Source organism: Vanessa tameamea, chromosome 21, assembly GCF_037043105.1.
Source record: "Vanessa tameamea isolate UH-Manoa-2023 chromosome 21, ilVanTame1 primary haplotype, whole genome shotgun sequence".
Taxonomy (NCBI): Eukaryota; Metazoa; Arthropoda; class Insecta; order Lepidoptera; family Nymphalidae; genus Vanessa; species Vanessa tameamea.
This window is the reverse complement of record NC_087329.1, coordinates 246,126-267,787: the sequence shown is the minus strand read 5'-3', so window position 1 is coordinate 267,787 and position 21,662 is coordinate 246,126. Positions and strand designations below refer to the sequence as shown.

General features: G+C 33.1%; 2 protein-coding genes across 2 annotated transcripts in view; one reads left to right on the top strand and one right to left on the bottom strand.

The window, feature by feature from the left end:
- Positions 1–799: 799 nt before the first annotated feature.
- On the bottom strand, positions 800–18,608 carry LOC113395244 (very long chain fatty acid elongase AAEL008004-like). The gene is made up of 7 exons (XM_064218293.1): positions 18,516–18,608; positions 12,267–12,341; positions 11,243–11,433; positions 9,347–9,487; positions 4,071–4,176; positions 1,819–1,952; positions 800–1,024 (listed from the first exon to the last, which is right to left on the bottom strand). Exons 2-7 carry the CDS (start codon positions 12,325–12,327, stop codon positions 860–862), a joined length of 798 nt encoding a protein of 265 aa, XP_064074363.1. The 5' UTR covers positions 12,328–12,341; positions 18,516–18,608; the 3' UTR covers positions 800–859.
- The window catches only part of LOC113395234 (poxin-like), a 57,045-nt gene continuing 36,742 nt past the window's right edge, over positions 1,360–21,662 (top strand). The window contains exon 1 of the mRNA XM_064218295.1: positions 1,360–1,371. The gene's annotated coding sequence lies outside the window, so the exon portion shown is untranslated. The remainder of the gene's footprint in view (positions 1,372–21,662) is intronic.

Below are 21,662 nucleotides of genomic sequence, written 5' to 3'. Positions count from 1 at the left end.
GATATCTTTGCTATCTCTTGCTCCTCTAGCTCGGTTGCTATAGAGATAATAGTGGTGTATCCAATAAACTTTTAACTCCAAGGCGATTGTCAAAATTATAGTAAATACCTTTTTAAAAATTAAATAAACCTAAGACATTTTGTACAAAAATAGCTTAATTGCATTAATAATATAAAACATAAGGAGGAGAGTAAATTTAGCCTAAGTGGAGGTTGAAAAATAAATAATGTCATCACTCTTTTGATCAAACGTTAACGGCACTTTAAAAAAAAGTGAATAATGACAGATGTCAGGCGTATGTATTAAAAGACAATCTATGACTACCTTAATTTAAAAAAAAAACTAGCATTAGATTAGTATGTCAAATATATATGACAGTTTAAGGTTTTCTAATTTAAAGAATTATGACGTTCGGTGGGCCAATTCAACTATCATATAAGGGATATGGGTTATGATACGGTCCTGATTTTAAATGATACGTAACCGACCCAACTTCAACTATTCCTTACAAAAATAAACTTCAGTTTAATTATTTGGTTGAACGCGCAATATTAGTGTTTATATAGAAGAATATTTATTGTTTTAAAATATTGAAATGTTACATAGAAGTTTAATAAATGCGTTAACACATTGTCGTTTTCAGTTTTTCTTTAGGATGAGACATATTTTTTTCTAAATTTCATTATTAACGTAACATGAGACAAAAAATCGGGAAGTATTCGATTTATAATTCGACATGTCGGTTAAGTAACGTCATTAAAATAATTAGGTATATAAATAATGTAATAATAACGAAATGTAATAAATAATTGCTTTATTGCTTTACAAACTAAATAGGATTACTAATGATTACATTCACTTATTTTTTCTTTTTATAAATGTACTCTTTGATATAAAAGTCCGTGAACAAAATCAATATAAATATATTGTGGGGTAAAAATACAAACGACACCCACTTCGGGTACGCGCAGGAGGGTTCGAAGATCACATGGCCAAAGTGCAGAATCAGCAGCAAGAATTGCAACTGTAAAAAAAAATCGTTTTAATATAACTTAAAAAATGTACAACCTGTAATCTAAATCTTAGTAATGCTATGCCTGACTTATTTGATTAATGAAGCTTCATTGTCCAATTGCAGTTGAATGGGACAAAAGATGAACTAAGCGCCATCTAGGCATTCTTTGTCCATTAAATATTTATGCAATATTCAAGATGGCGACAGTTAATATTAAAATATTATAATAAATGAAACCACCATTCTCATATCGTCCACATTAAAATAATGTTATGATATATTTTAAGTTTATTAGTTATTCAATTCAATTCTTAGTTTAATGGCTTTTAGTTGTGCCATTATTAGTTATTTTTATAGTAAAAATCGAACGATAGGTAATTGACAGACGTATATTAAAATTTCTTACAAAAATAATCTTCTTCAATCCGACATTCATTAAATACGGTACGAAGACAAAATTTTCAATAATGAACATGGATTGTTATGTCAGATTTAAAATTAGATTGACTAATTATTATTAATTTCACCCGATAGAGTTGTTACTTGATTTTAATTGTCTTTCTCTCGGTTTAGACCAGAGTCAATTGCCTCGCAAAAGTTAGTAGAATTATTTACATTAATAAAATAAGGACTTATACACTTGGTCAACCATATCACTCTTTTCTTTGCAATGATATTCAAACTTAATTACGTTATCAGAAATCAAGCGTTTTGTTTCTTATGTCCATTAAAAATTATTTAATCGTCATCACTCGTTACCATCGTTCGCTTGCCCGTTTTTACATTGAGTTACAAAAACTTACTATTTGCAACTGAGTTATGTATTTCTTCCACCATATCCTGACCCACTCCCGTCTGACAATTGATATCAAGTAGTAGGTATACATTACAGAATGAACAATCGAATTAATGAACCCCAGCATAATGCCGTGACCACCTGAAAATAAATATTATCATTATTAATAATTCAATCATAAGTGATACTGTAAGGATATTTTCAGGACAATTATGAGTCAGATTTTTCCAGCGTTGCTACATGTATGACTATCGTTTCAATTGAAACATAAGCAAGCTTCGTTCACTATTTTAAAATTGCAAACAGGTAAGGTTGATCATTATTGCCACCTTTGCTTAATTTAATCAAATTTCCTTTGTTTTCACTGTTTTTATTTTTACATATTAGTTATCTAACACACACTAAGACATGTTGTGAGTGTGTAACTAATGTGTAAAGCAGACATAAGTTTTTAAAAAAACAAAACGCGTTGTCTATTGCATTGTGGTATCGATATAAATATTCTTGACCTAATGTGATAGCGAAAAGCCACTAACTAATATACCCATAAGACTTCAAATAACCAAATTGTTTAAGAAAATTCTCAAAACAAAAACGTAAATTAGCGATAGGTCGTAAGATATAGGTAGTATTTAAAGAGCAGTTCCAAAAATGGTTATCGCATATCATTTTAAACTAACCCAATAAAAACAAAGTGTCATGGGCACGAGGTCAGGTCTAAAGGTCTCATTTATTGGCCTTTAACTCCTGACTCATCGGACATTTTTCTCGAAATTATAATAAAAAAAAAACATTGACACTTGGAGTATTACAACTTCTAAACGGGAATAGCAGACAGTAATCCTGGAGGTAGGTATATGTATTTACTTTGTCGTGCTTATAACATCTTTCTAATGTCGATTTTCTTAAATACAAAATTTAAAGGGACTTGAATTTAAAGTTAAGTTAAATATATATTTATCGAATTGTAACATCAGATTTTTTACATGTTTTTACATGTTTCCGAAGGCGAACTGGCAAATGGGCGCTAACACGTAGAAATAAGCTACTATGCCCATTTTGTCTTCACTCACCCTTCAACCGGAACACAACAATGCTAAGTATTGCTTTTTTATGATAGAATATATAATGAGTGGTTCGGAGCTACGCAGGCGGGCTGACACAAAGCCCTACCACCAAATGAAGTTTTAAAATAACGTATGACAATGATCGCAAAACTATAATCCGTTCCTTGTTAGGTAAACTTTATGCATAAGGTAATATTAAGGCAATAATATTGTCATAATTATTTAAACTGAGTTCAAGAACGTATGAAGTATAAGGACGATTTATGGAATGCCCATGACTCGCAAAATTTTACGAACTCTGATTTACTAGTTTTTGTTCTGTTATATCAGCGACGGATTTCCTTACAGGTAAAGGCCTAAAGCGTAAAAATTGTATCCATAGTACCTTGTTCCTTGTTGAGTCAAGAGTGCGTATGTGAATAACCCTAAGATAATCAGGTTCAATCCTACTACTTCACATCCCTATAAGCGCCCTTAAGCGTTCAACTATTGCGGGATATTTATTATTTGACCTTATATATCTGGGAACAAGGTTAAACTTTATTTATTAAATGAACGTAAATTTTACGTTATCGGTCCTCGTTAATTATAAGGACGCCTGGCGCCGTTTTTGAACTTTCTTTAACCGCCCATGACCGCAATCACTGAACCTATGACCTTTGAATCAAATCAAGTGACCTGGCCCACGTTGCCTTTGTAGATGTGACCGGGTAAAGAGGCAAACCTAGAGGCCAACACCCAGGAAGGCTTTCAAAGAAACCTGATGCGATTACCAATTACTTGTGAATTATAATTATATATATACGGTTGATGATTGATTAACAAATAATCGAATAATTGGTTGCTCAAGATTGTGTAAAACACAATCTTGAGCAACCAATTATTCGATTCTGCCACAACAACTACTCTGTTTTTGGTTAAACCTTTACTTGGCGGAGGGCTTTGCGCAAGTTCCTCTGGGTACGTACCACCCACTCATCACATATTGTACCGCAAATATAATACTTAGTATTGTTGTGTTCCGGTTGCAAGCGTAAAAAAGTCTTCAAACTACAGGTATTGTTGAGGATGTAACATCTTAGATCTTGCCATTGCCACTTGCCATCAGGTGTCATCATTATACCCGACCACTATGTACATCCCTAAGAAAGTTTGTAGGGGTTGAGTTTTGGTAAATGTTTTCCATACTCACCCGGCACAAATTTCGTCCCGATGAAGCCCAGCAGACACATGCCCAAGTGATGATACACGTGGAGAAACGTTACTTGATTAAACTTCTTTCGTAGCACGAAAAATACCTGCAAATATACAAGAAAAATCGATCTATTCATTTATGGATTTTTAATATAAAGTAGTTATATAATTAATTGCGTATTATTTTTTGTTTTGTTAACAAGGTGTAAGTTTAAACTTTCATTGATATTATTGAGGCATGAATTAATTTTATAATCATTAAACTCTATATATGTGTGGAAATGGATATATAATAAAAATTGAGATTAATGCATTATTTTATGGACAAGGTTTATATGTTATCCATTTTGTTCTATCTCGCCACTAAGATGCGCTGCGCAGTTTATCGTGCTGGTCGTCATGAGGAGACAATACAAAAATTTGTGTTTCGCTAGTAAATGATGTGCAAGGAAGGGTAAAATGAAATCAAACAAATCAATCATAAATGAAAAATAGCGGATTTGAAGAGGTAAATCTAGGACAATTCAGTTTATAAACGCATAAAAATAGGTAGTGAGTCTTGTAGTTAAATTAATTTTAGCGTAAATAGGTTAAATTAAATTCAAGTAATATTAATAATTCTGTTTGGGTCCGGGCAGCGCGAACACTCGCGAGCCGTAACGTGAGGATTGCATAAGAGGCTCGCCAATTCTAATATCATGTATATTTGACCTCAAGACGCTGCTTAAAAACTACCCAGAATATACAAGGACGAAAACCAGGACATTTCCTGGGATACAAGGACGGTCCGAAACTCAATCCTATTTTTTTTTATCCAGTTGGAAAAACGTGTTACTCGTTTTACCATCATGAGCGGGGGAAACGTAGGTACGTAGGACTCGTCGTTGCCTATTAGGCGTAGTGAACCCTCGCACACCGGAATACCAACTAAAAATCAGCCGTCTCTTCGGCGGACGTCACGGGAACGCTCGTTCATGCTAGCGTAACTCTATCCTAACTAGGGATTGCAATCCGGAAAAACGCATCCGGTAATCCGGCGGATCCGTCATCATTATACGTTTACCGGATTCGGTACCAATATACCGGATCCGGGGACCGGATCCGGTGCTAGCAATTTTGGCAAAATTATAGAACTGTTGCATGAGTAGACACTTTAAATGCACTTAATTGTTAAAAACTCTTTAATCTAGGCTTGATTAAATTACATCGTTAATGTACTGCAGAACATACTATTCAGAACTGCATAAAAACTTCGGTTTTGATACTGAACTGATATTATTGGCATGAGCAAGAGCCATGGTCAAAGTAGGTAAGCTTATGAATTGTTATGAACAGCTATGCTTCGCACATTAGCTATGATTAGCTATGGTCGATATTTTATATAAAAATAATGAAGAGAAGGCAGATGACCGCCTGGCAACAACGCCAACAACATCAAATGAATCAGATACAGATGACGAAGACACAACGAATGATGATGAACAAGGAGTTACATTTACAATAACTGATCCTCGTCATCCTTATCTTTCTAAGACAGAAGTAATTCTTAGATACAATGAGTTTCTTCAATAAGTGCGAAAAGTGGTAAAGCTTTTCAAAATATTGTCTACTAAAAACGATATGTGACTGCAAACGTTACGACGACCTCCGTGGTCGAGTAGTGTGTACACCGGTTTTCATGGGTACGCCACTCCGAGGTCTCGGGTTCGATTCCCGGCCGAGTCGATGTAGAAAAAGTTCATTAGTTTTCTATGTTGTCTTGGGTCTGGGTGTTTGTGGTACCGTCGTTACTTCTGATTTTCCATAACACAAGTGCTTTAGCTACTTACACTGGGATCAGAGTAATGTATGTGATGTTGTCCAATATTTATTTATTTTAAAACGTATGTGACAGACGAAACAGGTAAAGATTAACGCCTTACTTTGGATTGCCGCTAAAAACCTAATTCAATTTTTTTTACCGTAAGTTGTTGAAACTAAATTTTTTTATTTATAATACAAACTCATTACTGTGGTAATTGTGCCACTCATTAGATTTATCAAATAGTATTTAACTGACCGGATTCCCATCGATTGCAACCCCCAATCCTAACCCACCCTAACCCGCTAGGGAACAGACCCCGCATTGAAACAATTACAGCTGTATCATCTTCCTACTAAAAATAACAATTTATACTTGACACGAATCTCGTGACACGTTTTATCCAAAACATACATTTTAATTAAATTATTAATTTACCTAAAAAAATTATCGTGCGTACGAATGACAACGTCTTTTTTTAATTCAAAGTATAAGTAAGTAAATATAAATTCTATGGGCGAAATTATAATCATACATTATGTTAATGGCCAGTGGTGTCACAAATGTGCTATTGTAAAATAAATAAATGTTTAGAACAACTGGATTTATTACCATCGAATACATTATTTTACAACGGTTTTATGAAGTGAACCTCGAACCCATATCCGGTATTGAATATTTCATAGTAACATTTCCGAGCCCGTTCAACGGCTCGCTGTTTATTCGTGTGTTGAATTAAATTATATGCCTATAAAGAGATGTATCATGATGATATTTGAAAACCAATAATGAAAAAAAAAAAATTATGTAACAGACGAACAAAAGAGAAACCGCCCTAACTAAAACGACATCATTACCGTAACGTCATGTCATCAAAAACCTTTAAATATCCTATAAGATCTCTTCGCCCATTGACGAGAAGGAGAAGAGCCTATTCCTACACTCTGTTCCGATGCAGGTTTTTTTTTAAAGTTACACTACATCCTTTTTAACTATTTAGTTTTAGGTAGGTGCGTGGGGTACAATTGTTCTTATTTAGTAAACATCAGCAGATTTTCGCTGGAGTTTGAGCTCGTCGTCCTTCTTTAAAGATGTGGCCCACACTGACTGTTTTTTTAATGTTATATATTATTTTAAATTCGGATTCGTGGATACATGTGTGGCAGATTTTTATGCAGGTTTCGATATTTTCCTTTAACTCCTTGCAAGATATTGAAAATTAATATATTTGTTCTATTAACGAAAATATTCGGTCTTATCGCATCATACTATTAACCTCAACACCTTTAGGTAAATAATTTACTACTTCAAATATATTCATCATAAAGGTAAAATAAAGTTAAAATGTCTGTCTGTGATTTCAAACTTTTTTTTCCAAGTGAAGGAAAATTTATAATGCCATATTTAAAAGATTCCAAATCGAAAATAACTCTGTATTTTGTCCGTGAATATCTTCAAAGCGAGTAAATAGTACAAATTTTAACAATTGGCTTATATACGAAGTATTGCAAGGTACATTGGGTCAAAGGACATATTCTAGATGTACGTGTTACCGCTAATTAGGCGTTTAGGAACATATAGTACGTATTAGTCAGTATACATTTGATGTTATACTTCTCTTGGTGCGATAAATGATGAGAGTGAATTTTGACGATGCGCGCGCACAGGGTGACGTTAACTGTCAAGCCGCTCTAAACAGACAGACAGACAATGTCACCTCTTATCTTATTTTACAATATTAATTTTATTACAAATTTAAAGTGGGGACAAAATAATAACAATTATTATTATTTAATTGAAAATAATTATTTGCATGAAAGAAATAAACTATTTTTATATAACGCCGTAAATTTTGACTGTGTGTTTGCCTAATTGTTTAAAATAGAACATAGACTCAGACACATATTTAAATTCGAGTCATTTCAAAGTACGTCCTTATCATCAAACCACAACACAGCGACGAATTTGCAACCTCGAACAAAAAACCGTGCGGTGTGATCACTAACACTTAATTCATATATAATGTAATACCGTACAATACTATAATAATGAAGTTTACAAAGATGTACAGTCGGGGTAAGAAAAGGTTCGTCACCTTAAGATCTATTTTCGTGTGCTCAGTATGCGCGATAACCTGCTTTACCGATTGAGTTTGACATATTGCGTCGCAATGTACACTATTTTTAACCTAGTTGCCATACTATGTTAGTTTAATTTTATGTGCAGTTTTCTGTTTAATGCTTTAGTTTCAAAATGTACTAAGAGTTTACGACTTAATAGAGGAATGAATTTGAAAACTGACGAAGGTTTTCTTACTCTGGCTGTACAAGCGGCGGTCGTGTCGTTAAGAAAGCGATCTCTCGAAAGAAAAATAACGCTGGGGGTCTGCGTGACTTATAAAATGACGTGACTCGTGCGCGCTAATAAAGCTATACTATTATTATGAATGCGAAAGTAACTCTGTCTGTTACCTCTTCACGCTTATACCGATAAAGTTTTATCAATCGCACGGGTAAAGCCACAGACGCCAACGGGGTCGGATTATTCATTAATAGGCCTATAGTCCATTGAAATGTTACAATTTTAGGACCAAACTGAACATTTCCTAGACGACGCGATTTTATTTGTGGGACATGGTCAATACAACCTTAACCCCAAATTTTTGGGGTTGGCGCCCTTGTCCCCCCCGCCTATGTAACTTTTATGGTAAAAAGTATATCTATCACATATACATAATAGTAGCCACAACTATTTGCTACAAATTATGTATTGTATTGTATTAAACCCCCCTACATGCCCCATAAATAATATTGCGTCCTCTAGAAAATGTTCAGTCAATATAACATTTCACCATTGAAATGTTATCCTACTAGAGCTGCATCGAATATTGATCCCTAGACAGCCCATAAATTGTAATTAATTGTTGATTAAACTTAAAACCTTATTAGAACAAGTGGGTCACCCGCGACGATTCGCGTTTATTCAACAGATTTTTAGGAATTTCCAAACTAGAAACTATGTCAGGTTTTATTTTCATTTAATTCCCTTGTAAACTGACGACGTCTGTTCCGCACGTGTAACATTTTTTTTTATACAGTCATGGCGCCGCTTTCTACCCGGCCAGTAACTTTTAACCGCTCTCTAAAATTAATTATTTGTTAAATCGTAACAATTTAGTAAATTTCAATCAAGAATCCTGTTTAATTTTCTGCACATACGGCTGAAGCTCTTCAAAATTTGACCATAACCGATAACCTTCTTGGATAACTTTAGGAAGGTTATATAGTAAAAAAATATCATAATTCTGAATAAAATTTAGTTGTAGTGGAATGAATTATAATAATTAAGGATGTTAGGAAAAGTGAAGGGAGGTGACGTTGTTAATGCGTACCTGACCACCAACCGTCGAACTTTTTATTGTTAATTCAAATGGTAACAAGTGCATACAATTGTAAGCCTCGTGTAATCCTCACCGTGTCAAGTAAGTCGATGATCTTGATGACGTAGTACAGCCACACGTAGTCAATGACCATCCTCTCGACTTCGGTGTCCTCGTAGTTTATTTTCTGACACCAAATATTGTAGTAGCCTGGTAGGTACAGCCATGTTATGCACTGTCGACAAAAGTATAACATCAATTTATTCAAAAAATATTCAATATAATTTATGATTAAGATTTAAAATAAAAATCTATGATTAAGAAAAATTGAGTATTATATCGCTCCTTTTATATTTCAACTATAATCCGGACATTGATGAGCTCTGACATGTATATTACTTCTCTAAATGCTAGGTATGTTGTATTACCTAAGACATTTTCCGCAATTTTTCTCTAGTGAGTAGATACATCAGAAAACCTAGTTGAAATATCTATATAATTAAGACTCATATGGAGGTATTTTAAACTATATAATATTAATACTTATTCTCAATAAAAAAATGTTTAATTACAGTAAATATTAATGCGTTAAGTTTTGAAATATAAATATTTATTTAATTTCAAGATTAAATATTAAAAATATATATACGTCTAATGTAAATTTTTACAATTCCATGTAAACATTACACGAACATCCTGAGTCACAACGAGTCATTCGACTTAAAAGGATGAAGTATGCCTTTTTACTAGACCCTGATTATCAGATAAGCCATTTTACATGTCTGACACTCCACCCCTCATATGCGAGGTAACCCACGGGCGGAAACTAGTAATATCATTCATTTGAGATTCCATTGATAGCCCTATACGTATCCAGTGGGTAGGGAACGTTTCAAAATGCTTTTATCAAAGGCTAAGGTACAGTTTCCGAATTATACATTTAAATATAATGAATAATAAGAATTACATTTTAATTAATTTACTTGCTGTGACCATTCAATTTCAAAAATATCGAAAATATTATATTGCTGGTTGTCCATCCCGACTTCGTACGGGTTAAATTCATCCAAAGTTATAATTTAGTGTAATAATTTATTTATGTAGGATCTTAATATATTGTACATTAATATTAAACCAACCACCCACAAACTACATGAGTAAAATGTCATACGGAAAGTGCGGAATAATGTGATCTTGGCAGTCCTTAACGAGCGCGCCAATCATCATCGACCTTTAGGTTCGTGGTCAGTAATTATCCAAGATTCCTAATATTTTTTAGGATCATAAACTAAGGCACATTCGTATCATCGAGGTAACTGATATTAATAACAAACTTCATCAATATGACATCCAAAACGCGGGCTACTGAGAACATCAAGGGGCTCGTTAATATAAAGATTGAAGAGTGTAGGTCAGTCTATACCTCCTTGGTGATAGTATGACAGAGATAGAGCTTCATCCCATTCGCCATTGGACAGATTTTATGGAATTCTGCATGGTGACATTTGCGGGCACCATACCATTCAACGTTAGGGAACGGTACGGAATGTGCGGAAATCTGCTGTCTCACATTTGGGAGTCCTTTCTTTACTTTGCACTAATTTGTTTATTATATTTTATGGTAAGGTCAATTATTTAATCTTTACTCAAAAGAAAATTTTAATGAGAAGTTAGATTGATTTGTGATAGCCTTAATGACTTTGATAAAAACATGGTAAATATCCCGTTTTAAATACTGTTGGTGATAAAAATAACCAATTTAATTTAAATTCTTACATACATTATATATGTTTTAAAAGTATTACTAGTACACCACTTTTCCCTCCAGGTAACTTAAAGTGCCCGTTTCCTAAGTACACTACAAATATCTTCAATGATCAGAATCGATTCTGCGCCTTATACGTTGCCACACATTACACGTACAACGTTAGACTATTGACGCTTTTGGTGAAACCCAACATATTATAAGTGATACATGTTCATCACTTGCCTTAACGGTCATGAGTCCCGATAAGAAGATCTGGACTATGTTATACACTATGATGGTATTTTTCAACTTGTAAGCCGGACGATCCGCCATGAGCTGCGGCCCCCAGGAGTGAACGAAACGGTGGTACAGGAACATTATTATACATATTGGTATCGGATTGAACACCAACCAGAAGCTGTTCGTCCGTGTATCTAGAACCATATTATCAAATTAAAGCAAACAACATAAGCGGCACTTCAACTAAAAGAATATTTTGTATTCAAAATAAAAACACAGTTTAAAGAATTGCCTTCTTTTAATAAAAACTTAAAAAGTCAAAAATCAATTAATTAATGGCTTATATTAGTCTTACGCCGTCTCAACGGCGGTGGAGTGCGTTTACGACGAGGTGACCGAATGCTCTATTTGAATCTTCTAATCTCAATTTAAGAAATTTTTAAATTTTCTTCAACATAGTATAAATCTGGTCTTCATATTCACAAACGTTGATCACAGTCAGCTTTACTTTGGTTTTGACCTAAATTGTCATTGGTCGATGGCAGGTGATGCAAGCAATGAGCGATCAATATTTGTAATTAGGACCTTTCAAAGAATAAGGAACCCTTGGTGAGTCTCACGGAGAATAGAGTATAGACGTCATGAAAAATCTCCTTTCTTTCTCATAAGTATTGTCAACTTTTTTGGTGTCATATATATGGGTGTATTCAGGGATATCGTAAAACACACAGGATAACTATCTTAGAAATAATTAGGTATTTTTTATCGTTTATATTTTAATTGCCACAATTGCCAAAATAAATATACTTAACAAAATATTTTATTCATGATGATCAAACTAGTTCAGATCCCAAGGTCCAAACACCAAAGGTTCTCACGCATTAAGTTGCAGAAAATATTTTTTAAAATATTAATAAAATGTTCTCAACTATATTTTCTTTGAGCGAAACGCATATTCATAAATGTGTTGAATACATTAAAACTGTAATCTTTGAGCTGAAACTATTGTTATTCAATTCATTCTTACCGGCCAGGTCATCATTTATGTAGCGGTAGTAACGTGTCACGTTATCCAGTATCGTCCCCATATTGGTTGTTTTATCTGAAAAAAGTCTAAAATATATTTAGTCTGTTTAGAAAGTATATAAAATGTGTAGGTGAATTATTATTGTGTATATAATGAGTTTATTAATTTATGATATTTATTTATTACACTATACAATTACTCAATATTCTACTTAATATTTATTTATTATTTATGTAATAATATAATATACATACACAAAATATTAATACACATAAGCATACTCGGGCGAAACCGATGGCCGAGCGACGCTTTTGTTCCGCGTCTACCCGCCGCCGCGTAATGTCGTAAGTCGCCAAAGAGTGCAAAGCTGATTAGTTAGTCGATCTCTCACGCTCGATGCGATTCGTCTACCAGCCTTTAATATCAAATAGTTTTCGTATTTAGTTTTAGTGCTTTATATGTGTTATCGATTCTATCGGAACTGTTGCTTTCTTCTTCCGTTCTCTCTGTTACCTTCTGACTTTTTCTTTCTGCGTTCATTGTGTGCGTATTATACGAGTTACTATCAGGTTGTGGACATTGTTATTTCTTCCCGCTTCACACACTACGCACACAACTATACATGTATACGTGAAGTTTAAAAACGATAACGTTCGATGTTTCGAAAGAATTTCAAACGTAAAAATAAGTTTACAATAGATAATATATATCTACCAGATAATAAAATTAAGCGTCAACTTAGATTTATTCTAGATTTATACTCAAAACCTCATTTTGTTTTCAATATAATCTTAAATTTATGTATTAATAGTGGAAGTACAATATTATGGAGTCGTTAATTCCTTTCATATTTATTCGATCGAAACTTAGGTCATTCAAAAAGTTATGTGTAAAGTAAATTCGAACTTCATCTCATTGATTTCGCTCATCGCGATAAAGGACGTGTGACCTGATCCATTGTCTTGGTGTAACAACACAACAATTTTTCTTGATTTCATCACTTAAATACTGCAATAAATTCGCATAATATTCGTCGTTTATCGTTTCCATGTTGAAGAAGATGAATAAAAATGATCCCACGCCCATCCTAAAAAAATGGCGCCATGATCCACCAACAGATAGAACTGTCTTCACTTTCTTTGGCGGCTCCAAATTCCGCCAATTCTCCCTTTTCCGTCCGTTGGTTTGTCCTTTCCTCTCAGATTTTGCTTAAGCGGGAATATTGTGTATGGATAATTGCCAATAATTCATTATTATTCAAAGTTCTCTCCCATTTTCTTTATCCTAATATTACAAAAACTGTGCTTAGAACATATTATGTTGATGCTCTAATTAATAATAACTCGTGGGTCTCCCGCGGAACTTCGCGTTTATTTAAAAGATTTTTTAGGAATTTTGAAACGTATGAAAGGTTTTATTTAGATTTCATTTCATTTTAAACTGCAAGTCACTCATCTACATTAGGCGCCAAAATTATGAAACCTTATTTAAATGAAATTTTTAATGTCAAATAGTAATGCAAAACACATCAGTTCCATTAGATTTGGAGTTTGTCGAAAACAATTTACTTTAATTTTCTTTACATTTTTCATTTTTTTTTTTGTTATATAGCCATAGTGCTCTCCATCCGGCCAGTAACGTTTTTCCATCCGAAATTAGAAATAAGGCAGTCTAATTTTTTTAATAATTCAAAGAAATGGATATATTCGTGTTTTGACTTCGTTGTGTTATTGTTAGAGGATGTATTTAGCATTCTCATTGGCAAATACACACCTGCTGACCGCGTAGCATAGACAGCGTTATCGAAATCACTTGTGTAACACAAACACGATATCGACGAAGGGAAGTATTACGAATTAATTGGATTCACAGAATACAGTTTGAAGGTAAAATGTGAAATTTACTAGGAATTCATAGTATTTTTTCTGTTATATATATAGCATATATGTATCTGGGCGTCCTGGGGTAAGACCAACTCGTATGCCGTGACGGCAAACGGCATAATACTCTCGTATGCCATCATGCCCCCGCTCCGTGCAGGAATTTAAAAAATATATTTAATTTAGTAACGAAACATGTTTTTACTCCATTTCTTGTATTTTTATTTATTTGGTTTTGTAAATGTTTAAATTAAGTGTGTGTATTATTATATTTTTCTCTTTTTAATTGCTCCTTTGTTTTTACAATTTATTATTTTTACTATTTATTACAAAAACATTTGTTTTTGTGTGACTTTGTGTCCAGATTAAATGCAGTGACAGGTATGTATAAAAAAGTAGCCTTTGTCCTACCTTGGGTTAAAGCTTGCTTTGTGGAATAAGCTACAATATTTCCCCTTAAGAGCTTAGGAAGCCTTGTACCCTGTGAACGGCCTCCTTCCCATACGAAATTTTATAGTTAGTTCATTTTGTAATATTTTATATTGTTAGGGTTGACAAATATTCATTTTACATCCTTTGCCCTAAAATAACCACTAAATATTTTTACAAAAGTTTAATAATTAAACGTAGTTTGTTTCTAAACTATTTATCAATATTTACATTCGCTCGTATCCGAGTGTTGCGATAGATTACTTTACAATTATAAAATTACACACTTATCTATTTAAAGTATTTATTTATTTAAATTTATTCTCTTTTTTATATTCGACTACAAAATGGAAGCAGCACTGAATTCGTCTGTATATTTATTATTTACGAGTCCATTTTGAATATTCTTTACGCTAAATCTTAATGTCATTGAGGTTGGGCATTGTTAAGTTTTTAATTGAAATCGAACATTCAGGACAATCGTAGTAGTCGGTTTTTTAGGAATAATACATACATACTTATACAACTGCGTAAATATAATTTATCGCAAGATAATAAACTAATTAATGTAATTAATATATTTTGAAGTGAAACCTCCTTCAGTTGAGTCAATTGAAATGTTAATTTCAAGCTTAAATGAGAGTTTTTGAATTTCTTCTTACCTTCAATCCGTTAGAAAGAGATAGAAATAAAAAAATAATTACATTACATCATTAACAGTGTCGCAAGATTAACCACTAACCAACACCCTACAAAATATATATATTTAATTAAATGAACCTCACGATTTCAACTAACTTTTTGGGTCAAGAAATAGCAACGTAAAGACAGTAGAATATGACCCGAAATAACTTTTTACCTCAATATATATACATATATTTAAATGTATTTGGTAGATAAAAAATTTATAATAAGATTGAGCTTGTTAAGATTATTTTAATTTATTCAATACTTGTCCTATAGATTCATAAGGTCATTATCATTTCCTCAGATGAAATAAATTGCAATTTTTATTCGGAAAATTTAAAAAGATATTTATAAAATAAAACACATTTTATTTGTTTGATCCTCTTTAGAACGGACCTACACACATGATACGTCTATTGATTACAGTCTTTAATTCATTAATGTATTTAAAATTTATGACGATGACTTTATTCTTAATAATTAATTCCTCGCAGGAAAGGCAAAGGCATTGCTACATACGGCCTGTTCTTAATTGATCTTTTATTACAATACAATAGCTCTTTGTCTAGGAATGATAGCATAAAACTTCTTTTTTTTTAAATAATAATAATTGCTTCATACAATTTAAATAATGGCTTACGTGGTGATTAATCCATACTAATATTATAAATGCGAAAGTAACTCTGTCTGTCTGTCTGTCTCGCTTTCACGCCAAAACTACTGGACCGATTTAGATGACATTTGATACACAAATAGTCTAGAGCCTGAGAAAGAACAACTTTACTTTACTTTTTATTTGGAAAAAAGTTCTGTAAAGGGTTGAAAAGGGGGATGAAAGGTTGTTGTAGTTGTTGAAAGTATTGTCTTTTTTGGAACTATAAGCATAAAACTTATATTTTAGGCTGTACACTTATAAACTAACATATCATGATACCCACTATTGAACTTTGTATTGAAGTCGGTCATTTTTTAAGATAGAAACATTAAACTTTATTTTTGGGCTAACGATTAAAAATGAGTTGATTCGCATCTAAGCGTTTCTGAATATTTTACGCCTAAGGAGAGAAATTGGGTTGACATTTCGTATATAGGATAATCTGGAAGTCCGTCATTTTGAAGTTAGAAGCTCGAAATTTTATTTTTGGGCTACCGATGAAAAGGGACTTTATTCGAATTTAAGCGTTTCTGGATATTCTACTCTAAGGGCCGAAATACACACCAATGTGGTATACAAAGTGGTCTTACATTAACGTAATATTTTAAGTTCATTTGTAAATATATTCATAGTCTACGATGACGACCTCCATGGTCGGGTAATGTGTACACCGGTTTTCATGGATACGCCACTCCGAGGTCCCGGGTTCGATTCCCGGCCGAGTCGATGTAGAAAAAGATCATTAGTCTTCTATGTTGTCTTGGGCCTGGTAGTATGTGGTACCGTCTTTATTTCTGATTTTCCATAACACAAGTGCTTTAGCTACTTACCTTGGGATCAGAGTAATGTATGTGATGTTATCCAATATTTATTATTTATTTATTTATTCTACGCGAGCGAGGCCGCGGGTAATAGCTAGTGCGTATATATTTTAATTCATTAAATTATGTATATGTGTGTGGATTATTTATAAGATAAAACGATATATTAATTAACGCTGCATAATTATCTAAGTATTTATGTTTTTTGATTTTGTTAAACCCTTTTTTTATATGGCATCGGTAGGCGGCCGGGAAAATAGGCCACGTGATGGTCCACTGGCCATAAACATTGGAGCCGAATAAAATGTTAAGCATTTCTTAAATAACCAATGGGCGGCTTGGGGCTTCAGATACAATGTCATTTGTACATGTAATTACAAGACACCACTTATATATATAACATAAAGAGCTAACCTAACCTAAAGAGCTTTATTTTGTCTAGGGCCGGATTTAAGGGAAGGCAAGATGGCTCTAGCTCTTGGGCCTCTAAAATGTCATATATGTATTATTATAGATAAAAAAAAACATACGTTCTACCATAGAGAAGAAACGGCCACATTCAGAAATTATTTATTCTGAATATTTTAAATTTTATACGTTCAAAACTTATTACTAGCCTCTATCACCTCTAACGACATACGACGTTCTCTTTACGACGTTCTTTTTGATTTGATTTGATTTGATTTGATTCTTTACACATACGACACATAATTTAATAATAACAAAAAGTTTATTTGAGACCCGAATATTTTAATACATATACTTAAAAATAGACAAAAAGTAACTTAAAAAAAAAAAAAATTTTAAACAGTTTCTAAATTCAATTCGGTTCCTAAAACTGAAAACTGTTTTTTACGGTACCCTTTGTAGCTGTGACAGATTGTGAGTATATATGGGTAACGACGTAAGATAAATTAACATAAAATTATAATTATAATATGTATAGATCAAATAAATATAAAATAATAATTAAAGTTCAATATTAATAGATATAATTAAAAAATTACGCAGATTAAAAATAAAGTACTAATTTACTATTTTATTAAGTAAATATATGTGAGTCGGAAGGAAAGAACGCGAGATAAATCAGCAATGATTAAATAAATAATGTATTTACTTTCCCATATTTACTTTCAGCAAGAGTTGAGGCGATATTTTTATTTACATTTTCGTATTTGCACCACGATCTCTCAACAACTGTTGTTCGTGTGTAGTAAGTGTTTTATGTTAATAAAGCGAATATGCGTAGCCTGTAAAACATTTAAAATTATATTGTCATCGTATCAAACAAACAAATATATAAACAGTGTTTTAATTTTTTTTTATATATCTTATAAAACTTTTTACACGAATGATGAATATTGGACGCGACATAAATGTTTTGTTTACGTACGCTTTCGTATAATGGAATTTTATACTAATTAATTTTTTCTTCACTTCCGGACATCTGAATAATTTAACTACAACCGCAAATTCTAAATAATTTAATTTCATTTACGTTTGTATGAAAATAAATTAATTTTTAGTAATCAATAGTAAGTAAACGATAACCTAAGAAATAAATTTAAATGCTTTTTATATACCGCGGATCGGTTTTTTATTTACATTTCTATCACATTATGTATATGAATAAAATATTAAGACTTGTAAAATGAACCACCATAATTTTATTTACATTGTATATATATTAGTCACATATTAAAATATATAGTATATCTCCTACGTATTTTAAACTATATGTTTTCAAAGTGATATTAAAAAATAAAAACATAAATACCTGCACCCCGTACTCGCCGTTGACCGCTCAGCGTTGACGATTGAACGACGCGCGCTCGTTACGTGCGCACTCGCAGACCGCCGCGTTTATTGTAAACAAATGTATCCATCACTCCTTATATTAAAGTTATTACCGTAAAAACAAGGTGAATATTTAAAGTGGACGAGAAAAAAACCTACTTATGATATGATTTGTCATATGATAATATTTAAAGCAACTTGCATGTTGCTATATTTAGCAGCTGTAGAAATGAATAATTTCTACCAAGTCATTAAAGTATTTCTAAGTAGATTAACATATTAGGGGCGAATAATTGTTACTATTACTGTCACAGTAATAAATTGGAATGTTGTACTTTAAATACGATAGTTTCTTTCCTTATGTACTGATTACAGATAAAATAATATTACGGACAACCATTTTGAAAAAATATGACGTTCTATTATGTCAAAACATGTTAAAAAATAATTTTTACAAAAATGCAATATTTATTAAAATTGAATCAATGTTCGCGACGAAACTCCGACGAAAAGAAAATATTAAAACGATTGCGAGATTTTCATTTAAAACGGCTGCTAATTTATCATATAAGATATACGGAGAGGCGCATTCTGACGAACCGACAATATTATTATTTCATGGTCTTTTAAGTTCTAAAAAACATTGGGATAGTATTGGAAAGACAATATTAAACGTAACAAAGAGGGCTGTGGTTTCTGTGGACTTGAGGAACCACGGCGACAGCCCGCACACGAACTCTCACAAGTATGAGGATCTCGCTGAAGATATATTGAAGCTATTGGACAAGCTGTCCATCACTAGAGCAAGCTTCGTAGGGCATAGTATGGGTGGTAGAGCCGCAATGACTGTCTCGCTGATGGCGGTAGGTATGTCACGTTGTATCTCTGGATATTGCAATCTCAAAATCTTCCGTTTATCCAAAGACAATTTTAACTTTTACTTGGTGGCAGAGCTTTGTACAATTCCGTCTAGACAGTCACCACCCACTCGTCATATATTCTACACTCAAGCAACAATACTTAGTATTGTCGTTCAAACTGTTGAAGGGTGAGTGAGCCAGCGTAATTACACGTACGAAGAACAAAAAGTCTTAGTTCCCGTGGTTGGTGACAGATTGGTGATGTAAGGAATGTTTAATATTTCTTATGACGCCATTATCTAAGGGCAGTGGTGATAACTAACCAGCAGGTGGCCCATTCTGCTTACCAGTGCTATAAAATAAAAATAAAAATAGGACTAATTAAAAGAAATCTAATACATCTATATACAATCTATATACAATATTATTTGCGTAAAATAGCTAGTAGATTAGATTAATATTATAACATATTTTCTCAAACCGTTTAAAGGAATCGTTGTTTTCGAATTCCAACGTAACTTCTTTTTTTGCTTCAAAATATTCCTTGACATTTTCAGCCAGAGACAGTGGCTGGTCTATTGGTCGTGGACATCTCACCAATTTCGAACTCGACGCATCTTACAGACTACTATCCTCGTGTCCTAGAAGCGATGAGAGGAGTGGATTTTAAGAAACAGAAAAAAGTCAGTACCGCTAAACAAAAGGCTAAGAAACAATTAGAAAATATCATCAAAGACGACATTTTGATGAGGGCTGTGCTGTCTAACGTGAAAATGAAACCGGACCACACGATCGGCTGGGCCTGCAACGTGGACATATTAATCAAACACTTTAACTACATAACATCATTTCCGGAGAACGTGTTGAAAAAAAGTTATTACGGCCCAACTCTCTTTATGGGTGGACAGTTGTCGGAGTATCTGCCGTAAGGAATAATTTATATTTTTAAATAATTAGTATCGCGGTAATCACGGTGTTGTGAGTATACTAATTACAAATAATTCGCTGCAACCTTGCGAGTTGATTGAAACGTACGTAATCCCTCTCATGTAATACCAGAAATAATTTAGTATTTTAGAATACGTGTAAAAAATACACATCAAATAGTTTCTTTATATTTCACACAATTTGTGCTTTGTCACAGATTTTTACCAGAGTTGGATTTAAAGGTCTGGAGGAGGAATCTTTCTTTGATTTTTTGAAATAATTCTCCTATACGACTCTCGGGCCACTGTTTATAATCACTCAAGAAGGTTTATGATACTTATACACACCAATATACCTTATACACATATTTACTCGGAGGTAAGGCTTTGTGCAAGACCACATGTATGTAGGTAGCTCACTCATCAAATTCTACCGCCAAACATCATTACTTAGGAATGGTAGCAGTAACGTTTAACGCGAGTCAAACCACGTTATGCAGTTAGTTTTATAATATAAATGTAATTAATTCAAAGATTGTAACTTTGACGCTGAAATTCACATGGTTAAGGTCATTCAACTCGTTCTGTAGTTCGTAGGTTGCGGGGTCGGTTACACGCTAACAAATATTTTACGCATTAATTACGTTTGTTTGAATCTAATTCTCGCATTATCATTTTTTTAATATAACACTAGCCGCTCCGCGCGGTTCACCGCGGGCCTTAGCATGATGTTAAATATTAAAAACTACACCACGGTATCAAAGGCAAAAACAGAAGGCTCTAGACATATATTAAACGGCGCCGTTTCATAGAACAGGATAATTTCTTAGTTCCAGATTAATGCTCTTCGTTCCAGAGGCTAAGAAATAAGTATAGAATATAGATTAATTAATTGTTTGATTGAATTGGCGCGTGGCCGTACTCGTGTGGATGTACAATTTACATTCGTAACGGTATTTGCCTTCTTAAAACCGTGATAGATTGTGTTGTGAATGTACCGCTTGTACATCTTACTTTGATTTAATTACTAATGTTTATATACAGTGGTAACCCTGTAGAATTATTTAAATGATTTATTTCTTCTGGCGTCTGAAGCTTATTCCACTATGCTGTTCTAATGTGGATCGGTGGTTATACATGTGGTTTACTTTTATTCAATACCCGCAGTACGCTGACACGATTTCTTGCATCGCCAAAATTTAGTAGTACTTATCCGTGATTGAGCCCACAATCATAGGTTAAGATTCACGCGTTCTGACCACTGAGCCAATGTGACTCGTTTCTTTATCGGATTTTCTTTGTAAAGCCAGACCGCCACCAACCACCACCAAGTATCTGTAA

Excerpts from the sequence above, each read along its gene's own strand:
- LOC113395244 (XM_064218293.1), bottom strand. The coding sequence starts at position 12,327 with ATGGGGACGATACTGGATAACGTGACACGTTACTACCGCTACATAAAT. Across the intron at positions 4,177-9,346 it reads TCATCGACTTACTTGACACG|GTATTTTTCGTGCTACGAAA; the intron begins GTGAGGATTACA and ends GTATATTTGCAG. Across the intron at positions 1,953-4,070 it reads CGGGACGAAATTTGTGCCGG|GTGGTCACGGCATTATGCTG; the intron begins GTGAGTATGGAA and ends ATTTATTTTCAG.